The 22,594-nt window shown below is 47.9% G+C and overlaps 3 protein-coding genes across 4 annotated transcripts; 1 reads left to right on the top strand and 2 right to left on the bottom strand.

The window, feature by feature from the left end:
* Positions 1–3,956: 3,956 nt before the first annotated feature.
* On the bottom strand, positions 3,957–13,534 carry GLUL (glutamate-ammonia ligase). 2 transcript variants are annotated; one of them, XM_027610433.2, is made up of 8 exons: positions 13,393–13,511; positions 12,197–12,316; positions 10,549–10,727; positions 9,008–9,169; positions 7,390–7,536; positions 6,868–6,995; positions 6,489–6,688; positions 3,957–5,893 (listed from the first exon to the last, which is right to left on the bottom strand). In XM_027610433.2, the coding sequence occupies exons 2-8, from the start codon at positions 12,301–12,303 to the stop codon at positions 5,575–5,577; spliced, it is 1,242 nt and encodes a 413-aa protein (XP_027466234.1). In that variant the 5' UTR covers positions 12,304–12,316; positions 13,393–13,511; the 3' UTR covers positions 3,957–5,574. The 2 variants fall into 2 exon arrangements, with proteins under 2 accessions (XP_027466234.1, XP_027466235.1); XM_027610434.2 differs by lacking the exon at positions 12,197–12,316 and having other exon boundaries at positions 13,393–13,534.
* Positions 12,302–14,369, top strand: LOC118356009 (translation initiation factor IF-2-like). Its single transcript, XM_035722194.1, has 3 exons — positions 12,302–12,396; positions 12,633–13,451; positions 14,036–14,369. Exons 1-3 carry the CDS (start codon positions 12,302–12,304, stop codon positions 14,367–14,369), a joined length of 1,248 nt encoding a protein of 415 aa, XP_035578087.1.
* Positions 14,370–20,742: 6,373 nt separating this feature from the next.
* LOC113932046 (transmembrane epididymal protein 1A-like) lies at positions 20,743–21,709 on the bottom strand. Its single transcript, XM_027610435.2, has one exon. It carries the CDS (start codon positions 21,707–21,709, stop codon positions 20,804–20,806), a length of 906 nt encoding a protein of 301 aa, XP_027466236.2. The 3' UTR covers positions 20,743–20,803.
* Positions 21,710–22,594: the final 885 nt, after the last annotated feature.

Here is a 22,594-nt window from a genome sequence, read left to right on the forward strand (position 1 = left end):
ATGTTTCCAAGTCGGCGGTTCTGGATCCTAAGCCCATCTAGGAATGAGTCTGGTGGTAGGTTCTTTGGGGAGAATTCCAATATGTTAATTTTAGGACCTCTTCTAAAGAAAGACCTGGAGAAGTAGATATGCCTACAGTACTGTCTCTCTAAACTTAGTTCCTAACAAATCACAGATTCCTTCCCAGAGACAAGCGTTCATTTCTTCCAAACAAAAAACAATCCTCCTCTCTCCCCTCTACCAATATAATACTGTACTTCTGTATACATAACATTATTTGAGTTATCGAAACAGCTTGCAAAATCATTTGAGGGTAAGCTAGTATACGTAGCGATAGGACCAGAAGTCCCATATTGCTTGGTGATGCCAATGACATTCTTTTACCTGTAAGAAGAGGAGGGCATAAGAGAAAGAGAACAATTTCCATTGATTTGATCCCTTCATTCATGTGCTTGCACCAAAATACCCCAAATAGTGCCTATCAAATTTTGGAGGTATCTTGAATGCCTCTTCCATTTAATGTCAATATAATAGACGTATAATAGTTACAAGGAAGAAGTTACTCTGAACTTTTACTGAAAGGCAAACGCAGAAAGTCTTCCAGGCAGAGTTTAGATTCGTGAGCACATGCCTGCTGGAGGGAAGTGCACAGGTCTGCCGACAAGGCCACAGATAAGGTGCAGGAGCTGAGCACACTGAGACAAGCTGCCATCTCAAGACAATGCAAGTAACTCAACCTGAGATCCATGAGAAAGAGGACAATTTGCTGAGGTCCAGGGCCCCCAGAAAACAACTCATGAAATGGCAGTAGGAACCACACCAACACTCCTCGGTAAAGCGGCACTAGGACAACAGCTCCTGACATCAGAGGGCTCTGGGCAGTGCACCATAGACAAATACTTCTAAGTTGACAGTGCCTGAAAATCTCCTACCCATGAAGCAGAGAAAGGGCTGGTGGCGGAATCATGCCTGAAGACTTAGGGCCGGCCGGCCTGCTCCTAGTGACAGCTTATCAGCCCAGTGAATTCTCCTGAGGGTGGGCTCCTTCTAGAAGAGATACTCCCAAGTTCCTGTCTCCTTCATAAGATGCTGTATCTTGGGGAACAGGTTCATGTAGGGTGCCTGTATTGCGTGTCTCACGTGTACATATATGCATGTCCAAATATGGTGTATGCCTGTCACAGGCTATGTGAATGTGCGTTTATCTGCATATCGTAAAATCAAGTATGACATTTTCTTAAATGAGTGGTTGGTGATTGAGCTGAAAGCTATAAAACGGGAGGGCTCTCGTCAGCTCAAATCTGTTTACAGTTGCAATTTACCTGAAGCCTTTGGACTTACATAATGAATTGCCACTTACTCATAAAGCAACACAAGGCTCTTGGCAGCCTGACTCCAGCCAGAGTGAACCAAGCCAGCCGTCGTTTAAGGTCACTAAAACAGAACTTAATTTCAGTGCCATGACCTGGGTTAGAACACCCCCAGACCACTAGAGACCTCATGGGTTCGATGTCACCAATAGAGCCAAAGGCTTAGAACTCACAAAACGGATACTTAAAAATAATTAATTAAGCAAGTCCTTCAGGCACCATGACAGGACTGGGATATAGTGCTGAGAAAACCAGGACCCCTGCCTTCCTGAAGTTTATAATCAAAACGTCCTGTTGAGGGATGGGCTTTCTTTAGGATAGCAAGTCACTTTCTAGACTTGACTTTATTGGCGTGAGGGCCGAGCAATAGCTAGAATTAGCTAAGAGAAGCCTGTGGTGAGATAGCTGAAGTCTTGGTGCCACAAGTGTATTCAGGAACTTCCATACTCCTGTGTGATCCTACCCAGGAGCACAGATCCGGCTTGTTAAATGGCCCCAATGTGACCATCCAAGGACTGCCATGGAATCCTCCATTTGCTCCCTGACGTTCCTCTATTAGCCTGTGCCATCATTTAGTTCCTAGCCAGTAACTGGCAGGATGATATTAAGGAAACTTCATGTTTAAAATGGAGAACTCCTTTTGTGAACACTGGCCTGTCTCTTTAAGGCTGCAGGCTTGGCCGCCATTCTGCTTAATCTATCACTGATAACTTATCAGGTAACCCAGTTTCTGTGAAATGAGCTATAAAAAAAAACAACAAAAAACAAAAAACAAAAAAACCTTAGAAACACAAGGGGATTGCCCTGCGACCTGTGGGTCCAAGCTAATTCTAGGTGCGAGGGTAGAGAAGGAAATAAACTCATTTCCAGCTAAGTCTGATCACATTAATTTAGAATTCCTTTTCATGTAATCTTTGCTGGGGAACTCTGCTCAGGCCACTGCCTTGATCTCGTGCTTGTGCTGCAGATGACATCTCCTCCTCCTCCTCCCCCCTCCCCCAACCCCAGGGACTGCAAGGGGTACTCCAGAGAAGGGAAGCCAATTTCAGCTGGGAAGAGGGAAGTACAGCTTCAATAGAAAGAACACCCCACAATTTATCAGCAAAACCAGGAGAATGCTGAGTGACAGAGGGCACTCTTAATAATCATGCTGAAATAACCAATATAAACTGGGATCATACCCAGCAAACCAGTAAGATCATCCTACTTTGAAAATGTGGGGAGCCAACCTTCCTAGGCAAACAAACAAAACATGAGTATCTAAGATTGGTTACAATTAGAGCAAAATAGGGGCGCCTGGGTGGCTCAGTTGGTTAAGCGACTGCCTTTGGCTCAGGTCATGATCCTGGAGTCCCGGGATCGAGTCCCACATCGGGCTCCCTGCTCAGCAGGAAGTCTGCTTCTCCCTCTGACCCTCTTCCTTCTCGTGCTATCTCTCATTCTCTCTCTCTCAAATAAATAAATAAAATCTTTAAAAAAAAATTTAAAAAAAAAATTAGAGCAAAATACACACTTGCCTGAAGAAAATGGTGATCTCTAAGTTTGCTGTGACAGGACCCACCTACTTCCAAACTGATAGAGGACAGTACCTTTTAAAGACAGTAATTACTATTGCACACAATACCTGGCACATTAGGTTAAAGCGTTGGATGACTAGTGCTTTTGGCTAGAGGTACATGCACAGCACTATGGAGAAGGGCGCTCTTACCTGGCCTGGCATGGACATGAACTAAGGTAGGAATAAACCAGGTGAGGTGGGAGAACTAACTTCCAGGTAAAATGACCAAGAACAAGGGCACAGAGGTGTCACCTGGAGCTTTTGGGGGAATCCTGAGCAGCTCATTGGGCTAGTGCCAGGAAAGACACGTCCAAGGCCTATCTGGGCTAGCTGGCCCTGAACACAGCCAGCCTCGGAAGGTTTCAAACACGGTAGCCACAGGGTCAACATGTGCTGTTTAGAAGAACCACTGGCAGGTGGGTAAGGATGAAATCAAGGCCAGGAGGGAGGGGCGCCTGCCTTCGGCTCAGGTCATGATCTCAGGGTCCTGGGATCGAGCCCTACGTCGGGCTCCCTGCTCTGTGGGAAGCCTCTTCTCCCTCTGCCTCTCCCCCTACGTGTGCTCTCTGTATCTCTGTATCCCAAATGATTAAATAAAATATTAAAAAAAAAAAAAATCTTCCCCATAAAAAAAAAAAAACAAAAAACACCAGTAGGGTTACTAAGAAGCCTTTGAAATATTTCCGGCTGCTATAAAATTAAGCCAGAGGAGTGCTGAAGACAATGTTACAGCATTGTAGATCAAAGCCAAGGTCTGGAGCACAAGGAGGGGAGGGTTGGGGTTTGTACCCTCCTACTAAACTCTAGGGCCGGGATATGCCTTCATCCTGAGATTCCAAACACCCAAAGAACAGGGAAGAGCTGGTTGGCAACGTGACTCAGGATAGATTTTTAAAAATTCCTAGAACAAGTAAACTTGAGCTTCCTCTGTCTCTTAAAAAAAAAAAAAATTCCCCTTTTTGGGTAGGACATAAAACAAAAGGCACATAGGGATGTAAGACACAAAGAACCAAGTCAGAAGAGATCTTATGTTAGGTTGATTTATAAGAGCTGCGCTGGGCAGTTAAAACAGTCTGTTTACAATGGGAGCTACCTAACGCTGAACATACTGTACATGGCAATTAGAAGTCGTCATGGCAAGAGAAAGCCACGGCTGGCCTGCTGCAGCCAACGTGAACACGAAAACAGCCAGACACAGGAGGGAAAATGTAGGGACGAAGGTGGGGTTTGCTTTTTATTATAAAAGAAAAAGTAACTCCTCAGGAATCTTAACAAAGGAAAGGAGAATCTCACACTCAGAGAATAGACACCAGGATACAAAATGACAGGTGTTCTGACTCCAGGGCTGTCCCCACCTCCTCACAGAGCGGACATGAGAAGGAGACAGTTGAAGCAAACAAGCGATTCTGTAGAAACAAAGGCTCAGAAACCCTACGAACAGGATTAAAATCTAAACTTCTGGTTTTGCTTTTTAAAAAATTTTAATATACCAAAAGGCCTGCTTTAGTGACATGCTAGTCCCACCAGAAAATAATCCCAATAACCCCCCTTGTCAGTAACATGCTCAAGTTGACCAGCCAACTCTTATTTCTAAACCTGTGTGGACGTGTGTGTCTTTTATTAAACCAAAGCCACGGGGCTCAGGCGACTGCTCCTTCCACAACGTGCTTCCACCTGTTACCTGACTGGTGTCCATCCCCCTCTCCCCCCCGCCCCAGAAGAGTGGGCAGAGCACAGAGGACCCTACAGTGGCAGCGAGGTACTAGCAGAGCCCCAGACAGCCAGCTTTGTAAGCACTGCCTCCCTCACCCCCACTCAATAGGAGATCCTTCTTTCCAACCAGACTGTTCACCTCGAATTTGGCTCCCAGTGACCAGAATGTTCCTCCTCCTTTAGGAAAAAAAAAAAAAAAAAAAAAACCACACATATCTGCACGCCCATATATATAATTTTTTTTGTTTTTACATTTAAATATAAAAATACTACTCTGCTGTGTTATAAATGGAGGACCAAGCAGTAAGAACTTTTTCTTCTAAGGAAGGTCAATCCATCCTTCTGCTGAGCTTGTCTTCAGGGAAGGGCCATTTCGCCCCAGCTGAGGGGAGCACTGTACCAGGACAGAGGTGCACTCTCCTGCCTGGTTCTCTCCTAAGTCTCACTTTTAATAAAAAGTTGGTTATAACCTTACACAAAGCGGAACTTCCTACCAAGAGGGGGAAATCCTAACCTAACCCCAGAGTAAGTAACCCCCCGTCCCCCAACACTCAGCTACCTCGAAGAAAGAGCCCTCCCCCTCCCTTCACAAACACTATGCTCTGTCCAGATAGCTACGCCTATTGGACAAACACACCTGATTAAATGGAAACAGTGGTTACGTCTCCCCACCCCCTCCCCACTAACTTACTAGACAGCCTCAGTGACAGGAAAAAAAAGGGGGCGGGGGGCGGGTTGTAAAAAGATTAAGAACCTGATCCCTCTATCCTGGCCAAAGAAAGCAAAGAGATATTAACCTGGGCATGAGGAATAAAAAAAAGACCTTGATATTCCGCCCTTTGAGTTACAGCTATTAGGACAGTCAAGAGAGGGGCAAACACGGAGGCAAGATGGAGAATTAGGAGGGGTTTGACGGCTGCAAGTCTAGTCCACTTAGTTTTTGTACTGGAAGGGTTCATCGCCGGTTTCGTTGAGAAGACATGTGCGGATGAGGGCTTCTGTCACTGAAAAGGGGTCACAGTTGGCAGAGGGGCGACGGTCTTCAAAGTAACCCTTCTTCTCCTGGCCGACAGTCCGGGGAATGCGGATGCTAGCACCACGGTTGGCCACGCCGGCAGAAAAGTCGTTGATGTTGGATGTTTCATGGAATCCAGTTAGGCGCCGGGCGTTATCCAGACCCCCCTTGGGATCGTAGGCTCGGATGTGGTAGTGGTGCCGCTTGCTCAGTTTCTCGATGGACTCCTCAATGTACCTAGAGGAAAGAGAAAAGATGAGGGTCCAACCTGGCACTAGGAAATCTGCCCTTCAACGGCAGGGGCAGAAGTATGGAGCTAAGAATAGAGGGACCCGTCTCTCAAAGACGGTTCACAATTCACCAGAACATTGTCCCCACTGATCAAATAATCCATGAGGGCAGCAACTCGGCCTTCTTCCCTGTGTGTCCCACCCAATGCCTCACAAGGGTGCCGGACGCTCAGTAGATGGTATTTGTTGAATGAAAAGACCCTAATCAAAGACCCTGCCCCACCCAGAAGGGCTAAGTTCATTCACATGCTTTTACTGTTACTAAGTTATTTCATACCGAAGATTTTCAAACACGTTTAAATTAGGTCTTAGCGTTCAATCCCTTTCCAATCGCTATCCTTGGATTCTGTTCCTAGAGTATGTTTTGATACTCTTCCAACAGGAACAAACAAGAGAATTAGAAGACAACTTTCAAAGCCAAGTGCTAAAAGCTAAGGTACAAATGGAGAAGTCCGGCTTACTTATTAGCCCCAGCACATCCAACCCTTGGCAAGTATGCTGGCAAAGAAAGGAAGATGGCCCCATCAGGAGAAGGCACTCACTTCAGACCATTCTCCTCTCGCATGGCCTTGGTGCTGAAGTTAGTGTGGCAGCCTGCACCATTCCAGTTCCCAGGAATGGGCTTAGGGTCAAAGGTTGCTATCACTCCAAAGTCTTCACACACACGATGCAAGATGAAACGGGCCACCCAGAGATGATCTCCCATGTCGATTCCTTCACAGGGTCCTATCTGGAATTCCCACTAGAGAGAACAACACGCCTGGCCTTTAAAATAATGCCAACTTCTTACCCCACTTCACAAGCTCCAAACCCTGCTCTTTTCTCACCTCTATTCCAACCCACCTAAGTTCGGGGTAAACGAGGGGTGCCAGCAAAAGTCCCCACTGGCCCATACGTCCTACAGAGGAACAAGTCATCTACCTGGGCAGGCATGACCTCAGCATTTGTCCCAGCAATCTTGATGCCGGCGTACAAGCAGGCCCGGTAGTGAGCCTCCACAATATCCCTGCCATAGGCTTTGTCAGCTCCCACGCCACAGTAGTATGGACCTGCAGGGGCATTAAGATGAGAGGTCAAGAGACGGGAAACCAAGAAAATCCCTTTCCACAAAAGTCAGAAATCAGAAAGCTCTCAACACTTGCTCTCTGGAAATCACTATGCCTACCTTCACTGGGAGGTGGGGGTGTGGCATGCAGGGGGCTCCTCTTGACCATAACCTCAGTGGAGCCCAAAGGGTTTCCCCCTCCATGTTAATGTCTTAATATCCATGTCCGGATCTGGGTAACGGGAGGGTTCTTTACCATATTCTTTCAGCCAGCCTCAGGGTATTCCCATAGCTTTTCTGATCCATAATGAGTCCCTGTCAGCTCTGGGGAGGGAGTCTTTCCTTGGCAATGAAGCAACTAGGGAACGGGAGGTTCACATCTCACCGGGGGGACTTACCTTGGGGCCCAGGGAAGCCATTGGAAGGCCAACCAAAAGGGTGCCCATCTGTGCCCATGAGAGTATATTCCTGCTCCATTCCGAACCAAGGATGCTGATTGCTCACCATGTCCATTATCCGTTTACAGGTATGCCTCAAATTGGTCTCTAGAAAAAAAAGAGTCAACGTACCATTAGACACATATGGGCAAATCCACTGAACCCCAGTGCTGCTGGGAAAAAGGTCTTTAGATTCCACAAGCTGAAGTGTGGACTATAAGGTGAACTGACACAGAATAATAAACCTTTTTTGTGTCCCATCAGCCTAAGTGGAGGAAATGGGAGAAGCGGTAATCATACGTCTATAGGGAGACTCCTGGGTGACAAACAAATCCCATGACCATGGATCCAGAACAGAGCAAGTTTGCACCTTATCGGCATGCTGGCCACCTCCCAAGTACCACATGTCAAGGCACTTAAACTCTCTACGCACAAGACAGCCGCTTTTAGTTGTCAGACTCATCCCTAGTTTCACAAGTATTTAGAGCCAAACCTACAATTTTCATTGAGAGAATCATTTGTCTATCGTGGGCCTCCCATTCCAGGTGAGAAGATGAAGGGCTAAGTCGGCTAGCACAAAAGTAAAATATTAAGATGAGATGAGCTCAACTGGAAACAATTTCTAAGCTAGAAAAGAACTTTAAAATAAATACTTACCATCAGCTGCTTAACTATGTCCCAAAAAACATTTTAAGACCTCTGCATTAAGGAAAACCCACAGCAGAGTCTTCCTAGCAACCCTGAGGGAAGTATTTTAAAGCCTCTAGTTTTACAAAGGAAAAACTGCAGCTCAGCTCAGAGACACCAGGCGGCCTACCCAGCTTACAGGGCGTGTAGCAGAACCGGGAAGTCCATGGCTACCTTGGCTTCAGAGCTCGTGCCCTTTACCACAATACGGTACTGCCTCTCAAAACAAAGGCACTTAAGGTCCAGGCACGAAGTGACTCGTTGCAAGTTCACACTGGCAGAGTGTAGCAAGAGACTAAATAGCGGGGGGGGGGGGGGGGGGGGGGGCACTTCCACTGAGAGAAAAACATGAACGGCGAGGGAATCCGGATCAACGGCCACACCAGGCAAAAACCAAAAATGCAGTTACAGTGAACCTTGAGGTACATGTAGGTTATCGGTGAGCCCAGACAGGAGATGGATTTTAGTCCCCCTCCCCTCTTTTAAAATCAGGGAAACTGAGAACAGGGGATAAATAACTTGCCAAGATTCGCAGCCAGTTAAGTGACAGATCCAGAATTCAAACCCACCATTCCGACTTCAGAATCCATGTTTTGTTAAATCTAGAGGCAGGCGGGAAGGGCTGCGTCATGGGGAACTCTGCCGGTAGACAGATTTAAAGGAATTCACTGTTGTTTTATACAACCAATAGGAAACTATGGGTAGATGGACCACACTACCTCTCTGAGGAAATGTGGAGTGGAGATGCCATGTCCAACCGCCCAGACTCCTGAGAACAGTTCTGAGACATGAGATAGTCTAGTCCAGTGTTCCCAGGACCAATTTTGGAATCTCCTGTCCCTCCCCTTTACAACATTCATGGATTGAGGAGCCATACCTATCCTATACACACCTGCAGGCTTCCGGTTGTACTTGAAGACTTCACAGAACACCAGCTTGTTGGGGTCCTTGCGGAAAGGGTCCCGAAACATGGCAGCAGGGACAAGATACATGTCACTGTTGGAGCCTTCAGACTGAAAGGTACTAGAGCCATCAAAATTCCACTCAGGCAACTCTGGGGGAAAAAGAAAAGGGAAAATTAAGTTAAAAAGGCAGAGCTTTTCAGGCAAGAGTACAGCCCCTTACTTAACCTTTCCATGCCTAAAGAGCTACACCTTCTCTCCACAAAGTCAGAGGTGCAGAACTCCTGCTATTCATATGCAAATTCTTGACAACTGCACATAGCTTTAACGTCCTATGTGAGAGGCAAGTAAGACCACTCTGCATCAATTCCTTAAGAGAACGACAGTCACAAAAACAGCCTGAGAGTAACTGATGTATCTTCCCTAAGTCCACCTACTAGACACCAAGGAGACAAACTGAAATATTCTGACATAATCAGGAAATCAGTCATCATTTAAAAAATGAGAATAGGGGAAACAGATTCTGATTCCCCTACTAGGCCACCGGTGCTGCTTCTTTAACTCATCTCCCCACTGCATCTAGCGACTGTTCTAGCTCAAGTTATGTCCTTATTCTATAGATGAGGAAATGGACAACTAGCAGGGTAACGTAGTCAAGGGTGCTCCCATCATCACTTATCCACTTTCCCCACTATGTTTTAAAGGTGGGTTTCTTCATCTCTCAAGCTGACTATGAGTTCTCTGAAGGCAGAGCGACCAGACCCTTACCTTGTACCCCCCCCCCCACCCAATTCCTGTCTTAAGATCTGCTACACAGCAGGTACACACTATATACTTTATTTTATGGTGCTGCATTCACTCCAGTGTGAATACTATCAAAAGAGTAAGCCATCCGGAAAGTAGGTGAGAGGTGATATTTCTTCTCTGGTCCCCTTCCAGAAGGAGGAGGACTATGGCTTGCTCTAGACTGAAAACTGAAGGTCACAACTTACATAAGAGCTCCTAGTGTGATAAGCAATCAGGTGGCTTAAGAATTTCCAAAAGTAGAATCAACTAGAAACAAATGAACGGCCAGTCCTATTTAGAAACCACTTTACAGAGTCTGCTTTGCATCTAGAACCTCACTGATAGGAACAGGAAACAGCATCCAAAGAGTTTGTGAAGCAGATAGCACAGTCAGGGTAGAGCAGTGGTTTTCAAACCGGGATCTTGGGGATGGATGCCTTAGAGCCAACTAAGCAGGGATGCCCAAGTCAGCAAAGTCTCCGGTCCCCCCTCCTGCCCCAACTAGACTTTCCATCTTTTTTCTTCAATATACTGGCTGGCATGGAAGATTCTATTGAAATAAAGGGGTCTATTGTTGCTATGCTTTGATGCAGTGGAGGAGCTTAACGTCGACTCAAGTCTGAGAAACCCTGCCTTAGGAAAGCTTGACAAACAGAATAATAAAGTGGCCAAATCTAAATCTAAAGTGGCTTGGTTTCAGGCTGCTCTCACCCCCACATGGCTCCCACTCTGCTTGGTCTCTCACCTTCTATACACTTGGGCTCACTGTCCAAGGTCCGGGTCTTGCAACGTAATCCTTCTCCGGTCCCGTCAATCCAAATATACATAGCTTGCACTTTCTCACCCTGAGGCAGGGACATGTACAACTGCTTGATGCCTTTGTTCAGGTGGGAGCTCGCGGAGGTGGCCATGGTGGACGGTGTTCTGCGGAGAAGAACCGACCAAACAATGATAACCGACTCCAAACTGATCCTCTGCAGGAATGACTCAGTGAGGACAATTAAAGCAAAAAGTCACAATGGGAAGGTCGTCCCCTCCCTTTGGAAGCCACACTCTCCAGGGTATAGTTAACTCATGCTGCTTTCAGAGGGATTTAAGTTTTTATATTAGACAAAAATCTCCCTCTAGGCTTCCTCGAGCTAGAATCCACCCTTGTAAGGACTAAGCTCTATTTTCTCAGTGTAGCCAGGGTAGGGGAAGTGTTTTATTTTTTATATAGTGTTTTATGGGCAAAACACTGAAGTTCAGAAAGAGAGTGTTTACAGAAGGTAGCTCTCTCCCAATACAAGTAAAATTCAGCCACAGAAAAGCTTGGCTGCTTATGGTGTCTGGGTCAGTCTTGTCTTTTCCTTGCATCCTAGCCAGCACCTCTGTGAAAAACCCTTTTTGGAGATTCCTCCACCTCTCCCAAAAGCACCCCCACACACTGAGACAGTAGGAAGAAGAAACAAGGGGGCCAGCCAGAAGATTCAAAAGGCTGATGGGCTTCCTAAGAGCAGGGCAGGCATTACAAATCCCCAAGGTATCAAAAGATCTGATCTACATTGGATTCTAAGATGCACACTGCCAACATTTCCATTGGTCTTCTCACTTAGGAAGGCAGATTTACATTTGCAACGGACATTCTCAGATTCCAGAGAACTTTAATGAGGAAATTCCCACTTCTGTTAACAAAAAGATCTGGGTTTTCAAAAGCTGAAGCACGCTAAAAACTGCAAGCCACCGCCACAAAACCTCTGAAAGAAGAGAAACCCAACACAAGAGGAAATGTTGTACCCCACCGCCCAGCTCAGTGGCCCAGAGTGGATGGAAACGGAACACTTTGTTCCCCAACGACTTGGGCAACTTTCTGAAGTACAGTGGCTAAGTTTCTATGGGCAACCGTCCATGTTTGCCCAGCTGAAAACAGAACTGCTTCTCCCTCCAGGAGCCTCACCCCTTCCCTTGGGGAAGAGCAGAACCTCCACCGGCCGATCTCCCACACTGCACTGCAGAACCGGTCCTTTTCCATATCCCTTTGCATACCAGGCGGGCAGAGGTCTCCGTCACGCACTGCCCCCCAACCCTCCCCCACCCCCGCCTTTAAAGGCCAGGAGGAACAACACCTGACCCCTTCAGCTCCCACTAAAAAGTCTACAACCCAGTCTCTGGCCTTCCTCCCCAACCTGTTAACACCAACAATATCAAGCCACACTTTATCCCTTTAAGCCTCAGTTCCAGGCTTCCTGCTCTTTTCCGTGAGATGAGTTGGATGCCAACATTCTAGTCTACTGTTATCGGCTGGTAACCCATTGCCCTGAGTTTATGTAGGGTAAAAATGGGATTCTGGACTTCCTAGCTGTTTCTGCAGCTGTCGCCGGCTCCGGGGTCTTCCTCCCTGTCTCTTCACTCACCCCAGCCACAGAAGGTCAATCGGATCGTTGGGGTAGCCCTCCCTGGCCCTTCTCCTTTTGGAGGTGCGTTCGCGCCTCTCCTGGTTCTCCGGCTCTCGCTGGTCCATGCACCGGAGCTTTCTGGGCGAGGGAGACGGAGACGGAGAGGGGGTCAGGGAGCGTTCGGGATCGCATCGGGACGAGGAGGAATACGAGGGCTGGTGGGTCACGGTCTGAATCTTGACTCGTGATTTCTCTCCGGAGTTCATGGAGTAGGCGACGAAGCCGAAGCAGTTGGAGGGGGACTCCGAGGACCGCGACTCCACGTCGTCTTCATCTTCGTTGTTTGTGGTCTTGGCGGATTTGCGGCTGGGGGAGGTTCCCCGCTTCCCGCCCCCCGGGCAGTTGGGATAATCCACTTTGAGGGTAGCCCTTTCCCACCGAAATGTCCCTAAAGTCGGCGCCCCGCCCCTCGGGCCCCCGTCCGGATCTCAAGGCCTGGCCGAAGGAGCCATACCCTCCGAGGGCAGAGGCTGGGAGGGAGTCGGGGAGTCAGGGCGGGGGGGGGGGGGAGGGCGGGGAGACAGCGCACCGCCGCTGCCTCGGCCCGGCCCGACCTCTCCGCCCGCTGCGCCCGCTGGCCAAGCCGCAGCTCGGGCTCCCCATTGTTCAGTCACAGTGCAAGGCCCCCGGGACCCCGCGCAGCAGCGGCCCGTACTAGCGACGCTCACGGCCACTCGCCTCAGTGTAGGCGTCTAGAGATCCTCAAGACCACGACGATCCCCCAAGGCCCGCCACTGCGGGGCAGGAGAGCGAGGCTCCCGTGGGGCCACCCAGCCACTCCATCCGCAGGCACACAACACCGCCGAGCTGGGAGCGCTGGGCCGAGCAGTAGCTCCACCGTTCGCCTCGCTGAGCGACCTCCAGGGGCGGCGCTTAGGGCCGCGAGCAGCGAGAGAAAGATCAAAACAACTCCCCGCCCTCCTCCAAGCCTGGCGATCAGCGCACCCCACAATCGCCAGCCCAGAGCCTCCGGGAGCCGGGGACGGCGAAAGCACGCGGAGGGCTTGGGGGCAGAGGAGCACCGTAGAAGCAGGAGGTGCAAGGGGCTGCCCCGAGCCACGGGGCCCGCAGGCGGGGCTCGGGAGGTTCGGGGGCTGGGGGGCTGCAGGGGCGGCGCGCACCACGTCGAGCCCCCAGGCCGGCGGCGCGCTTACCTGGGCGGCGAACAAGCGGCAGGGCGGGCAGGCCTCGAGAGCGAGGTGCGGCGAGGAGAGTAGGCCGGTGTGCTGCTGTTCAAAAGCTCCACTCTTCTCCCATTCTCGGCTCTGCGGGGCTGCTCGGAGCCCCGCACTCTTTATCGTCGGCCCGCGCCGCCCCCGGCGCCCTGATTGGCTCCCAGCGGCCGGGAGCCGGGGCGGATCGGCTGATGCGCGCCGGGGCCCGGCTGCCATTGGGCGAGCGGTCGAGCGGGCGCCGTCGGGGAGGGGGCGCGAGGGCCGGGGAAGAAAGAAAGGGAAAGGGCCTGGGGCGGGGGGAGGGGGCGTGTGGGGGGAGGGGAGCAGAGGAAGGGCTGGCCCGCGGCGCGCCGACGGGCGAGTTCCTGGCAGGAAGGACCCCGCCTGCCCCGGCTGCCGCTCGCCTCTGCGGGCCCACCGCGGGCCTGGGGTCGTCCACCTCAGCCCCCACCCCCGGGCCGGAGCGGGGCGCCCAACAGACCGCCCGGCCTCCACCCCTGCCGCCTTCAGGTTGGATAGTTTTGCAGGAGAGGCCTCTCTTTTTCGAGGTCGTACTGCAGACCCCACGGCTCCCTAAGGACATTCTGATCCCCGGGAACGTAATTTTGCCTTTTGTTGTTAGAGAACCTCCAGACCTCCTCGGCGCTCGCGTCTGGTTTGAGGCGCGGTGCGGGAAGGGGCGGCCGGGGCCGCGGCCGGGGCGGTGGCGGGGCACCCAGGGGGCTGCCCGAGGTGGGCCTGTGGCGCGCCCGCCCGCCCTCGCGGCGGGACTGGGGAAGGGAACGGCAGCCTGCGTTCTCACATCAGTAATTAACATGCTGTGCTTAGGTCCTGCCATAGAGAGGAGCCTGGCCGGCATAGGAACAGTCAGGAGACCTGTCAGATTTCGCCTCTGTCACTCCCGAGACACGTCTCTCAGCGACTGTCTGGGCCCAGGCTTCCTCATCTGCAAATAAAGCCTTTGGAGAGAGGACCTTTAGAGCCGCCCACCACATTTGAAATTCTGTGTGCAAACTGTTTCCCAAGGGCGGCTGAAAGAAAAGTGAGGTCTTCGCATGCCCCCTTTGAAGCCCAGGGTACGTCAAAATTTTAGGATTTTTGGAAAATAATGCTTTGTTTTGCTTTCCAAGTAACTTATTGTGCCTTCTTTTTAATCTGGAAAATTAGAATCTACCCCTACCTCCTCTCAGCCTTGCTGTGATGTTTGAGAAAATGTGTATGTGAACACAATCTTGAAGTGGATGCTTGTCAACAGATGCACAATAACTCAATGTCTATGTAGAGACACACACACAACACACGCACACATACGATATTTTCATTGCTACCAGTGCCCTTGCTTGAGTATCTATTTTTATTGCCTGAAATACACCTGATAGTGTGTAGTCTTTTTTGCATCTTTCAGGAGCCCCAGTATTTGAGACTTGGAAATTTTTCTGTTTGAAGACCAAGTCAGGCTTCATTGCCTTTGGAAGAGGAAGGGAAGAAGTTTGTTCTTGTGGTTATCTTTCGTACCACAAATATGGAAAAGAAATATTGCCTGTGACCGCACACACAGAACTTGGCTTCTTTGGTCAACATCCTTCCATTCCAGAGTGTCTCACACTGTAGTGCTTTTAAGTGACAGATGGAGCTTTCACCTCAAACGGGATTTTGATATATTTCAGACAGGTGACATTCTGCATTGGGTAAAGTTTCCTTGCAAACGTAAGAGAGTCCATCTTAAGTTTCGGTGCTATATGTTGAAGTATTATGATGTGGTTAAAGGCTGGGCTTCAGGTCGTACAAACAAGCGTTCAAATCTGGGCTTCACTTCTTACAGCTTTGTGTTAGCTTTCTTAGCCACGTGAAACCACCATTTTCTTGCCTATCGAATAGGGATAAGAGTTACTTTGTATGTTGTAAGGATTCCATCTGATAAACATATACACTAGATGCATATAGTAAACTTAGAAAACAGTAATTGTAATTATTATGGGTCAAGGTAGTCCAAAGAGATTGGATTCTTTCTTTCCCCATAACAACCCATGAAGTACAACTTTCTGACTCAGTCTTGAGTTGACAAGGGGAAGTGGGGGAGAGGAAAGGTAATGTTTTTATTTTATAAAAGATGGGAGTTTTCAGATGCCCAACTGCCTCAGCGTAAACCAGAGCCTTCTACTGCAGTCATCACCACCAGCGTCTGAGATGCACGGGGCAAACATAATAGAAAGTGGGATAGGAGGAAGCAAGTGCAGTTTTTAAAACTTCTGGTATTTTATTTTGCCGTGTGAGGACCTGCTTCACTTGCTAGGTATCTTCACCTCCTTGAGCAACTGACTCATCTTTCTATTCCCCAATTGTGTCCAGAGTGAGTGTTCAATAAGTGATGTTTGTTGATCCACAGAAATGACAGCGGCACCATCAAGAAAACGCGTGCTTTGAGCTGCTTTTCCGAGAATGCAAATGGATTTGCTTTGATCCATTCATGTGACCAGAGGCATACTTTGTGAGGGTTACAAACTGTAACACATGACCAGTGAGTCTTTCAGGAGGGAACAAGAGGCCTAGTCCTTGGTCAACCCCATAGTTACTGAAACCAGCCCAATTAGGGCCCAAGTGAGTCTGGGGACTGATCAGGGAAGCTTTAAAGAGTATGAGGGGAAGAAAAAGCAGAAGAAGCTAACTGGTTCACCCCCAGCAACCCAGACTGTACTTTTAGAGAAGTTAAAAGGAGGACTGCCTGTTCCATTCAGTTGGACTTTGCTGTGTCTGCGGCCCTTTGTTGTCTTCCCCCTTCCCTAAATTGCCACTCGCCCCCATTTTCCACCCTCTCCATAAAAGAGCATTAGCATGCATGAACTGGTGAACTGTTCCATCTCTTGGTACACTGATTATCAGAGCCGATAGGGGGTCCTAGGACATGTGCTTTGAAGTCAGGTTTTTCTCTCTTAGAGTAGGGTAGCTATGTCCAACAGGTTAGTGGAGTGGGAGAGCAGTATTACAGGTAAACATTTTTTGTTCAGAATCTGCAGAAAGCACTGAGGATATCCCTTCTGTGTTGTCCTGCTACCTGTAATAAAGGCCTTGTCTTGGGTGGGTTTTATCTGTGAGTTCTTCTCGCAATTTCTTTTTCTCTCTTCTACAGGGCCGATTCTCACTTGCAAGTTGTAAAGTTCTTAAAGATTTTTATTTATTTATTTATTTGACAGCAGGAGAGAGAGAGTGCACCCAAGCAGACACAGCAGCAGGCAAAGGGAGAGGGAGAAGCAGGCTCCTCGCTGAGCAGAGAGCCCAGGACCCCAGGATCACAGCCCGAGCCAAAGGCAGATGATTAACCAACTGGGCCACCTAGGAGCCCTGTAAAGTTCTTAATCTAGTGATCTGGGAAGTGCCTTCTCAGGACCTCTGTGGTTGTCTTGCACTCATCATAGACAGGATTGAGGGTAGGGCTCAAACATAGTAAAACCTTCAAGTGTAACAGGCAGTTTGGGAAATGGAGTTTTCCCTTTATTTGAATGATTTCAGTAAGCATTCAACAAAACTCTTAGCTCAGGCTCAAGAAACATAGCTGAGACCCAGACTTGAGGAACACCCTGGAAACTCAACCCAGAATTGTAAACTATGCTTTTTTTTTTTTTTTTAAATAAACTAACACCAGTTCTTTCCCAAAGAATAGACCATAGTATAATCTTAAAAAAAAAAAAAAAAAAAGAACAAAACAAACAGCCTTGGAAGTTGATGTCATGACTCTTAAACCAAATTCTGGGGAGACGCTACCATTGGCCAAGCTTTCCAGTTTCACTCTCCATAATTAAAGAAGGAAAGACCAGGTTTTACCTCAATTCAGTACCTAACAGTGAACACAGAAGAATTGTTCTTTATATCTTTTCTGGTGGTTTGATGTTCTCCCATCCAAGTACTAATCAGGCCTGACCCTGCTGAGCTTCCCAGATGGAACGAGATGGGGTGTGTCCAGGATGGTATGGCCCTAGACCGATTGTTTGACATTCTTAAGCTCAGGTTAGAAAACTAAAAGTTCAAGTCTCAGCTATTTGTTCTTTAGCCTAATCTGAGATTTGTTGAAGGCCCCTTGAAATCACTGGAATATAGGGAACACTCCATTTCCCAAAGTGTGTGTGATGATTGAAGTTTTGGGCTTGATCCCTACTCCAGATCTTGGCTCCAATAGGAACCTGGGGAGCTGGGAGGAATTAAGTTCATCTTAGCTAGGAACATGGGGAAATAAGTCCTACTGAGAAAATTAAAGCTGTGCACTTCTGGAACAAATCTGCCCATCATTCTGAAAGATGAGGAGGCTGAGGCGCCCATAACCTGTAATAGCTTGCTGAAGTCACCTTAGGGCAATATTTCACAGCCAAATGCACATCCCAGGTGTAACTCCCTTGAGAGCCTTTTGCATTTCCCTCCGTCCAGTCGCCCCATGCTGCTGTGGGTACATTCCTGGGCCCCCACCTCCATTGCAACACTGCAACCCCTCTCGTACCCACTGAGGAACGAGATCAGTGAGGGGACCAGCCAGTCTACCTCGGAATCCTACATGGTGGCTTGCCCAGTGTCTTCCACATGGTGGACATTCTATATACTTTTTGTGAATAACTAGATGACGGGAGGTGGGGGGGATGCTCTATGTCAGGTTCTCTTTAAAGGAATCTTTGGAGAACATTTTGCGTATTTAATCATCTGCCCCCAGTTTTGTTATTTCGTGAATCTGGGATTTTCATAGATAAATCTTGTTCCTTATTAATATATGTGTGGATCTCTCTTTGTTCTCTAGATTGATTGGAACATTAGCGAAGCTTATTTTTAAAAGCTTAGGAAATTTAGCATTGTGGTAAAAGAAAAAAAAAATTGCTTGGACCGGAGTGTGACCTTTAATTGGTACTTTTCCCAGAGATAGCTTCAACTGGTTCCACAATCCTGCCTCCCTACCCTATATCCCATTCGTTGATTTGAATCCCTGTTTACCTCACGTTCACATGCCAGATTTTAATGGGAAACAAACAACCCTGGGGTACGTTCTCGGGCTGCTTGCTTGGGCAATACCTAGACTTAGTTCCTTATTTTTCCTGACCTCCTTTCCCCTCCCCCCACTTTTAAACTAGTTCCGAGACTTGTTTACCAGGTTGTAGAGCCAGAGGCTTAGCTGGGGCGGTGTGATCGTAGCGCCCTCTGGTGTAATTTTTTTGGAGCATCTCCCCGAACTGTAAGTGGGAATTTTTTTTTTTCGATTGGCCTTCGAGGGGAGGGCCTCTGTGTTATTATCTCAAATACAGTAAATTAATAACATGTAAGTTTATTACCTACATTGGATACCTAAGAGATACTATGTTGGGAGTATCAATTGATTATCAGAGGTTTGTTTATTATTATAAAATTAGGCTTCAAATGACTAGGAAAGAGCAGCTTAAGAGTGTTTTGTGCTTTTTCCTCATCTCCCACCAGTGTGTGCAAGAGGTAAAGAGAAAAGGAAGTCCGCCAAGAAGAGTAACTGAAAAGAGTCTAGAACCCAAGTGTTAGGGGGGAAATGGTGAGGATCAGAAAACATGGTTACAAACAAGTCTTATCCTCAGTCCTCACTCTGATCTGAGCCCAGAAATTTAAGACCCAGCCAGAAGTTGAGAGTCTGCCAGACTCTCGCTCCCAGGGGAAGCCGGGGTGGGGTGGGGGGGGGATTGGGTGATGGACCGAAATCTGACATAGACACGCCCTTTAGGGGACTCCTAGAGTATTTACGCGGTGCCACTCTTTCTAGCTGGGCCTTCTGGGTGACCATTTTTCTTCCTTCCTTCCTCCCCCCCTTTTTTTTTTATTTTTTCTTTTTTAAAACAATTTCAGTTTGAGGATCACTTCCTTTACCATTGTTATTAGCGAAGTCACTGTGGGCCAGAGGACACAGCCACTGGCTTGAGTCAGACACACCTGTACTCGAATTCCTTTCTTGCCTTGTACCAGCTCTAAGACGTGCATAAGTCAACCTGCTGGGTCTCAGTTTTGAGGAAGTTCCTTACAGAAACACTTTGGAGGATTAAAAAGCAATAACAGAATAAACAATTTAGAAATAGGTTGGTGGATTTTGTTATCCCCGGAATGAGGAAGAGAGTGGGCCCATTACTAAGGAGATGACTCAGGCTTTAGGACTGTTGGTGTTTCCCAGAGGTTCACAGAATCCTGGACCTGTCCTGAAAAACATTTAGAAGGAACAGGGGTAGGCGGAGATTCTGGAAGCAAATAAGCCTTTATTAAACATCACCTATGCTACGTATTCGGGGCATTAGGAAATTATGTAACCTGGATCTGGCAAAGTCCTTACTTACCCTTTAGGAGTCTTTAGGTGGTGAGAAAAACCTCCCCCAAAGAAATGATTTCAGAGACCATACAAAGCACAATGTATCAGCTATATGAACAGCTTAACAAAGCGGATTTCATATAAGCACCTAAGAGTTCCAGAACAAAGGAGTCAGTAAGAGTTCTTGGAGAGGGCCTCCTTGGGGGTACTCAGTAGAGTGAGGGTAAAGGTGGGTTTTATGCTGGGTACCAAACGACATGATAAACATGTGATTGTCTGATGGCTTTCTGTGAGGATGGAAGGGAGTGGAATTTGCAAAGACCCAAGTATACAATCTGGGAAATTACATGTGCAGAGGTGGTGGTGGTGAAATAGGTAAGCTTTGACTGGAACAGGAGTAATGGAATAAGAAGTTGAAGAAGTACTGAACATTTGAATTCTATATTTGAATTCTGCACATTTGAAGTGTTACTAAATTAAAGCATTAATAAAGTCTCACTTTATTAATTTGGATTTGAAATGAAGGCAATCCTTAAAGGTGGGGGGGGATACAAAGCATACTTTCAACTAGTATACATTAATTCTAAATTCTGTTTATATCACTTCCACATGGTGGTGCAACTTTGGTGAGCAAACTGAAGTACCCACTTTATCAGGATGAGACTTGAATGATTCCAGTTTTGAATTGTGAGAAATCATTACACTCTCAGGTGAAAGGCAATCTCTTGTGCCTGGAAAAGTAGCTGGTGATGGCATGACTGCTGGACTCTGCTCTCCTCCCTTTGAAAGCCTCCCTTCTATTGCAGCCTCTGTCTTCCCCCCCACCCCGCCTCCGTGGCTTTTCTTGCACACTCATCTACTCCCCTGGTGCTCTCCCCACCCCACCCCCAATCCCATCAGCATCCCTTTCTCAGGCTCCTCTCTCCTCATCTCCTCAGCAATTAGACATTCAAGGGCAGGAGATGTACCAGCAGATGGAGACCAACTGCACTCCTTCATAGCCATTACCTTCACTGGGGACCAAAAAGGGTACGGTGCACATGTCTGAGAACCTGCAAGGTGGAAGATGGGTGGACAATGTGCCAGGCATTCTAGGCTGTCTCAGGAAGGGTTTTTTGAAAGGAGAAGAGCCTGGTCATCTTTCTCTGATGGATCCACTTCCTGCAGCAATTTGTAGAGGGATCCTACAGTGCTCCTGTGATATGGAGCTTCTTTGGATCCCATCAGCTTCAAGCTGGTACCGTAACAACGATGCCAAAGGGAAGAGATGCCATAGATTCCCAGCAGACCCAAAGCATTGATCATCACATGCCAACAGAAGAAGGTGGTGATGAACATGATGTCACTGATGTCATCATCCTGCCACGGGTAGCCAGTGACTGGCTTGTACAGAATAAAGCCTGCCTGTATCAGCCAGGAGCCCATCATCAGAAACAGAAAAGCCTCAATCAGCAAGAGGTGAAATGTGTCAGGAGTCCACAGCTCTATAGTCAACACCAGCATCAGTAGGAACACCACCAAGATGAGCAGACAATGTGTCTGAAGCTCTATCCCTGTTGAGTCCTGGACATGTGACGTCAACAACAGCAGGAGCACATAGAAGGTCAGGGCCAGAGTACCTTTTTCTAGAAGCACACACCTCTGAGGCAGCAAGTTCTTGCTCATGCCATCTGCACAGCCACTGAGGGTGAGGAGGATGAACATGGTGAGGTGCTGCCACTGTTTGGGGTACATAAATCTTGGTGGCAACTCTCTGTTCATCAGTATCAACCCTCCTTTAATGCAATTGATCTCATAAGCTATCAAGATGGAGCCAGTCACCATCTTCAGCAAACCTCCATAGGATATTTTCCACAGCCTGGCCCATCTTCCCTTATTCCTAGGATGGCATGAAGAATCCAGCAGAGAGTCTTTGAGTATCACGGCTTTGGAGACTACTATTGCCTGATACAGTCCATATAAGATTAGAAATAGTCCTGGGTACACATGACCAATAAAGGTTCCCATTGAACTACAGCTCTGTCTAACAAAGGAAAGAAGAGCAAAATTTGGGCAAGTCCACACCTTCTGGGGCCACTTCAAGGTCTGGCCTTTGGAAAGAATTGCCTTCCACCAACTTTTATCATCTCACCCCACCCACTGCTCCCCGACAGAGGAAATGTTTCTTGAAACAAGCCTACGCCTTTGGTGGAGTAAAGCCTCCATTGTTCCATTCCATTCCGGTACATTGGGAACTAACTGATTTCTGCCAAAGAAGAAAGCTTGTGAATGTGCTTTTAGAGGTGCCTCTCTGTGGCCCTTGAAGTACTCCTGTGCACCCCTGTCCCTTTCTCGCATGTCTTCCTGCCCCTTCTGCTGCCCAGCACTCAAACGAGGAGAGAGGGGCATGGGATAGGGGTAGGGTTTGCTGTGGTATCCTGAGGTAGCTTGGCCATTCAGACATAGCTTTGGTCCAGTTGTAAGGCTTTCTTTCTGAACACCTATATTTATAAACATTTGGATATGTGACCATATAATACACACCTAGTGTCAATCTAGCTTTTCTTTTTTTTTTTATTATGTTACGTTAATCACCATACATCACATCATTAGTTTTGGATGTAGTGTTCCATGATTCATTGTTTGTGTATAACACCCAGTGCTCCATGCAGAACGTGCCCTCCTTAATACCCATCACAAGGCTAACCCATCCCCCCACCCCCCTCCCCTCTAGAACCTGCAGTTTGTTTTTCAGAGTCCATCCTCCCTCATGGTTCATCTCCCCGTCCAATTTCCCCCCTTCATTCTTCCCCTCCTGCTATCTTCTTCCCTTTTATTTTTTTTAACATATAACGTATTATTTGTTTCAGAGGTACAGATCTGTGACTCAACAGTCTTGCACAATTCACAGCG

Source organism: Zalophus californianus, chromosome 10 (genome assembly GCF_009762305.2).
Source record: "Zalophus californianus isolate mZalCal1 chromosome 10, mZalCal1.pri.v2, whole genome shotgun sequence".
Taxonomy (NCBI): domain Eukaryota; kingdom Metazoa; phylum Chordata; class Mammalia; order Carnivora; family Otariidae; genus Zalophus; species Zalophus californianus.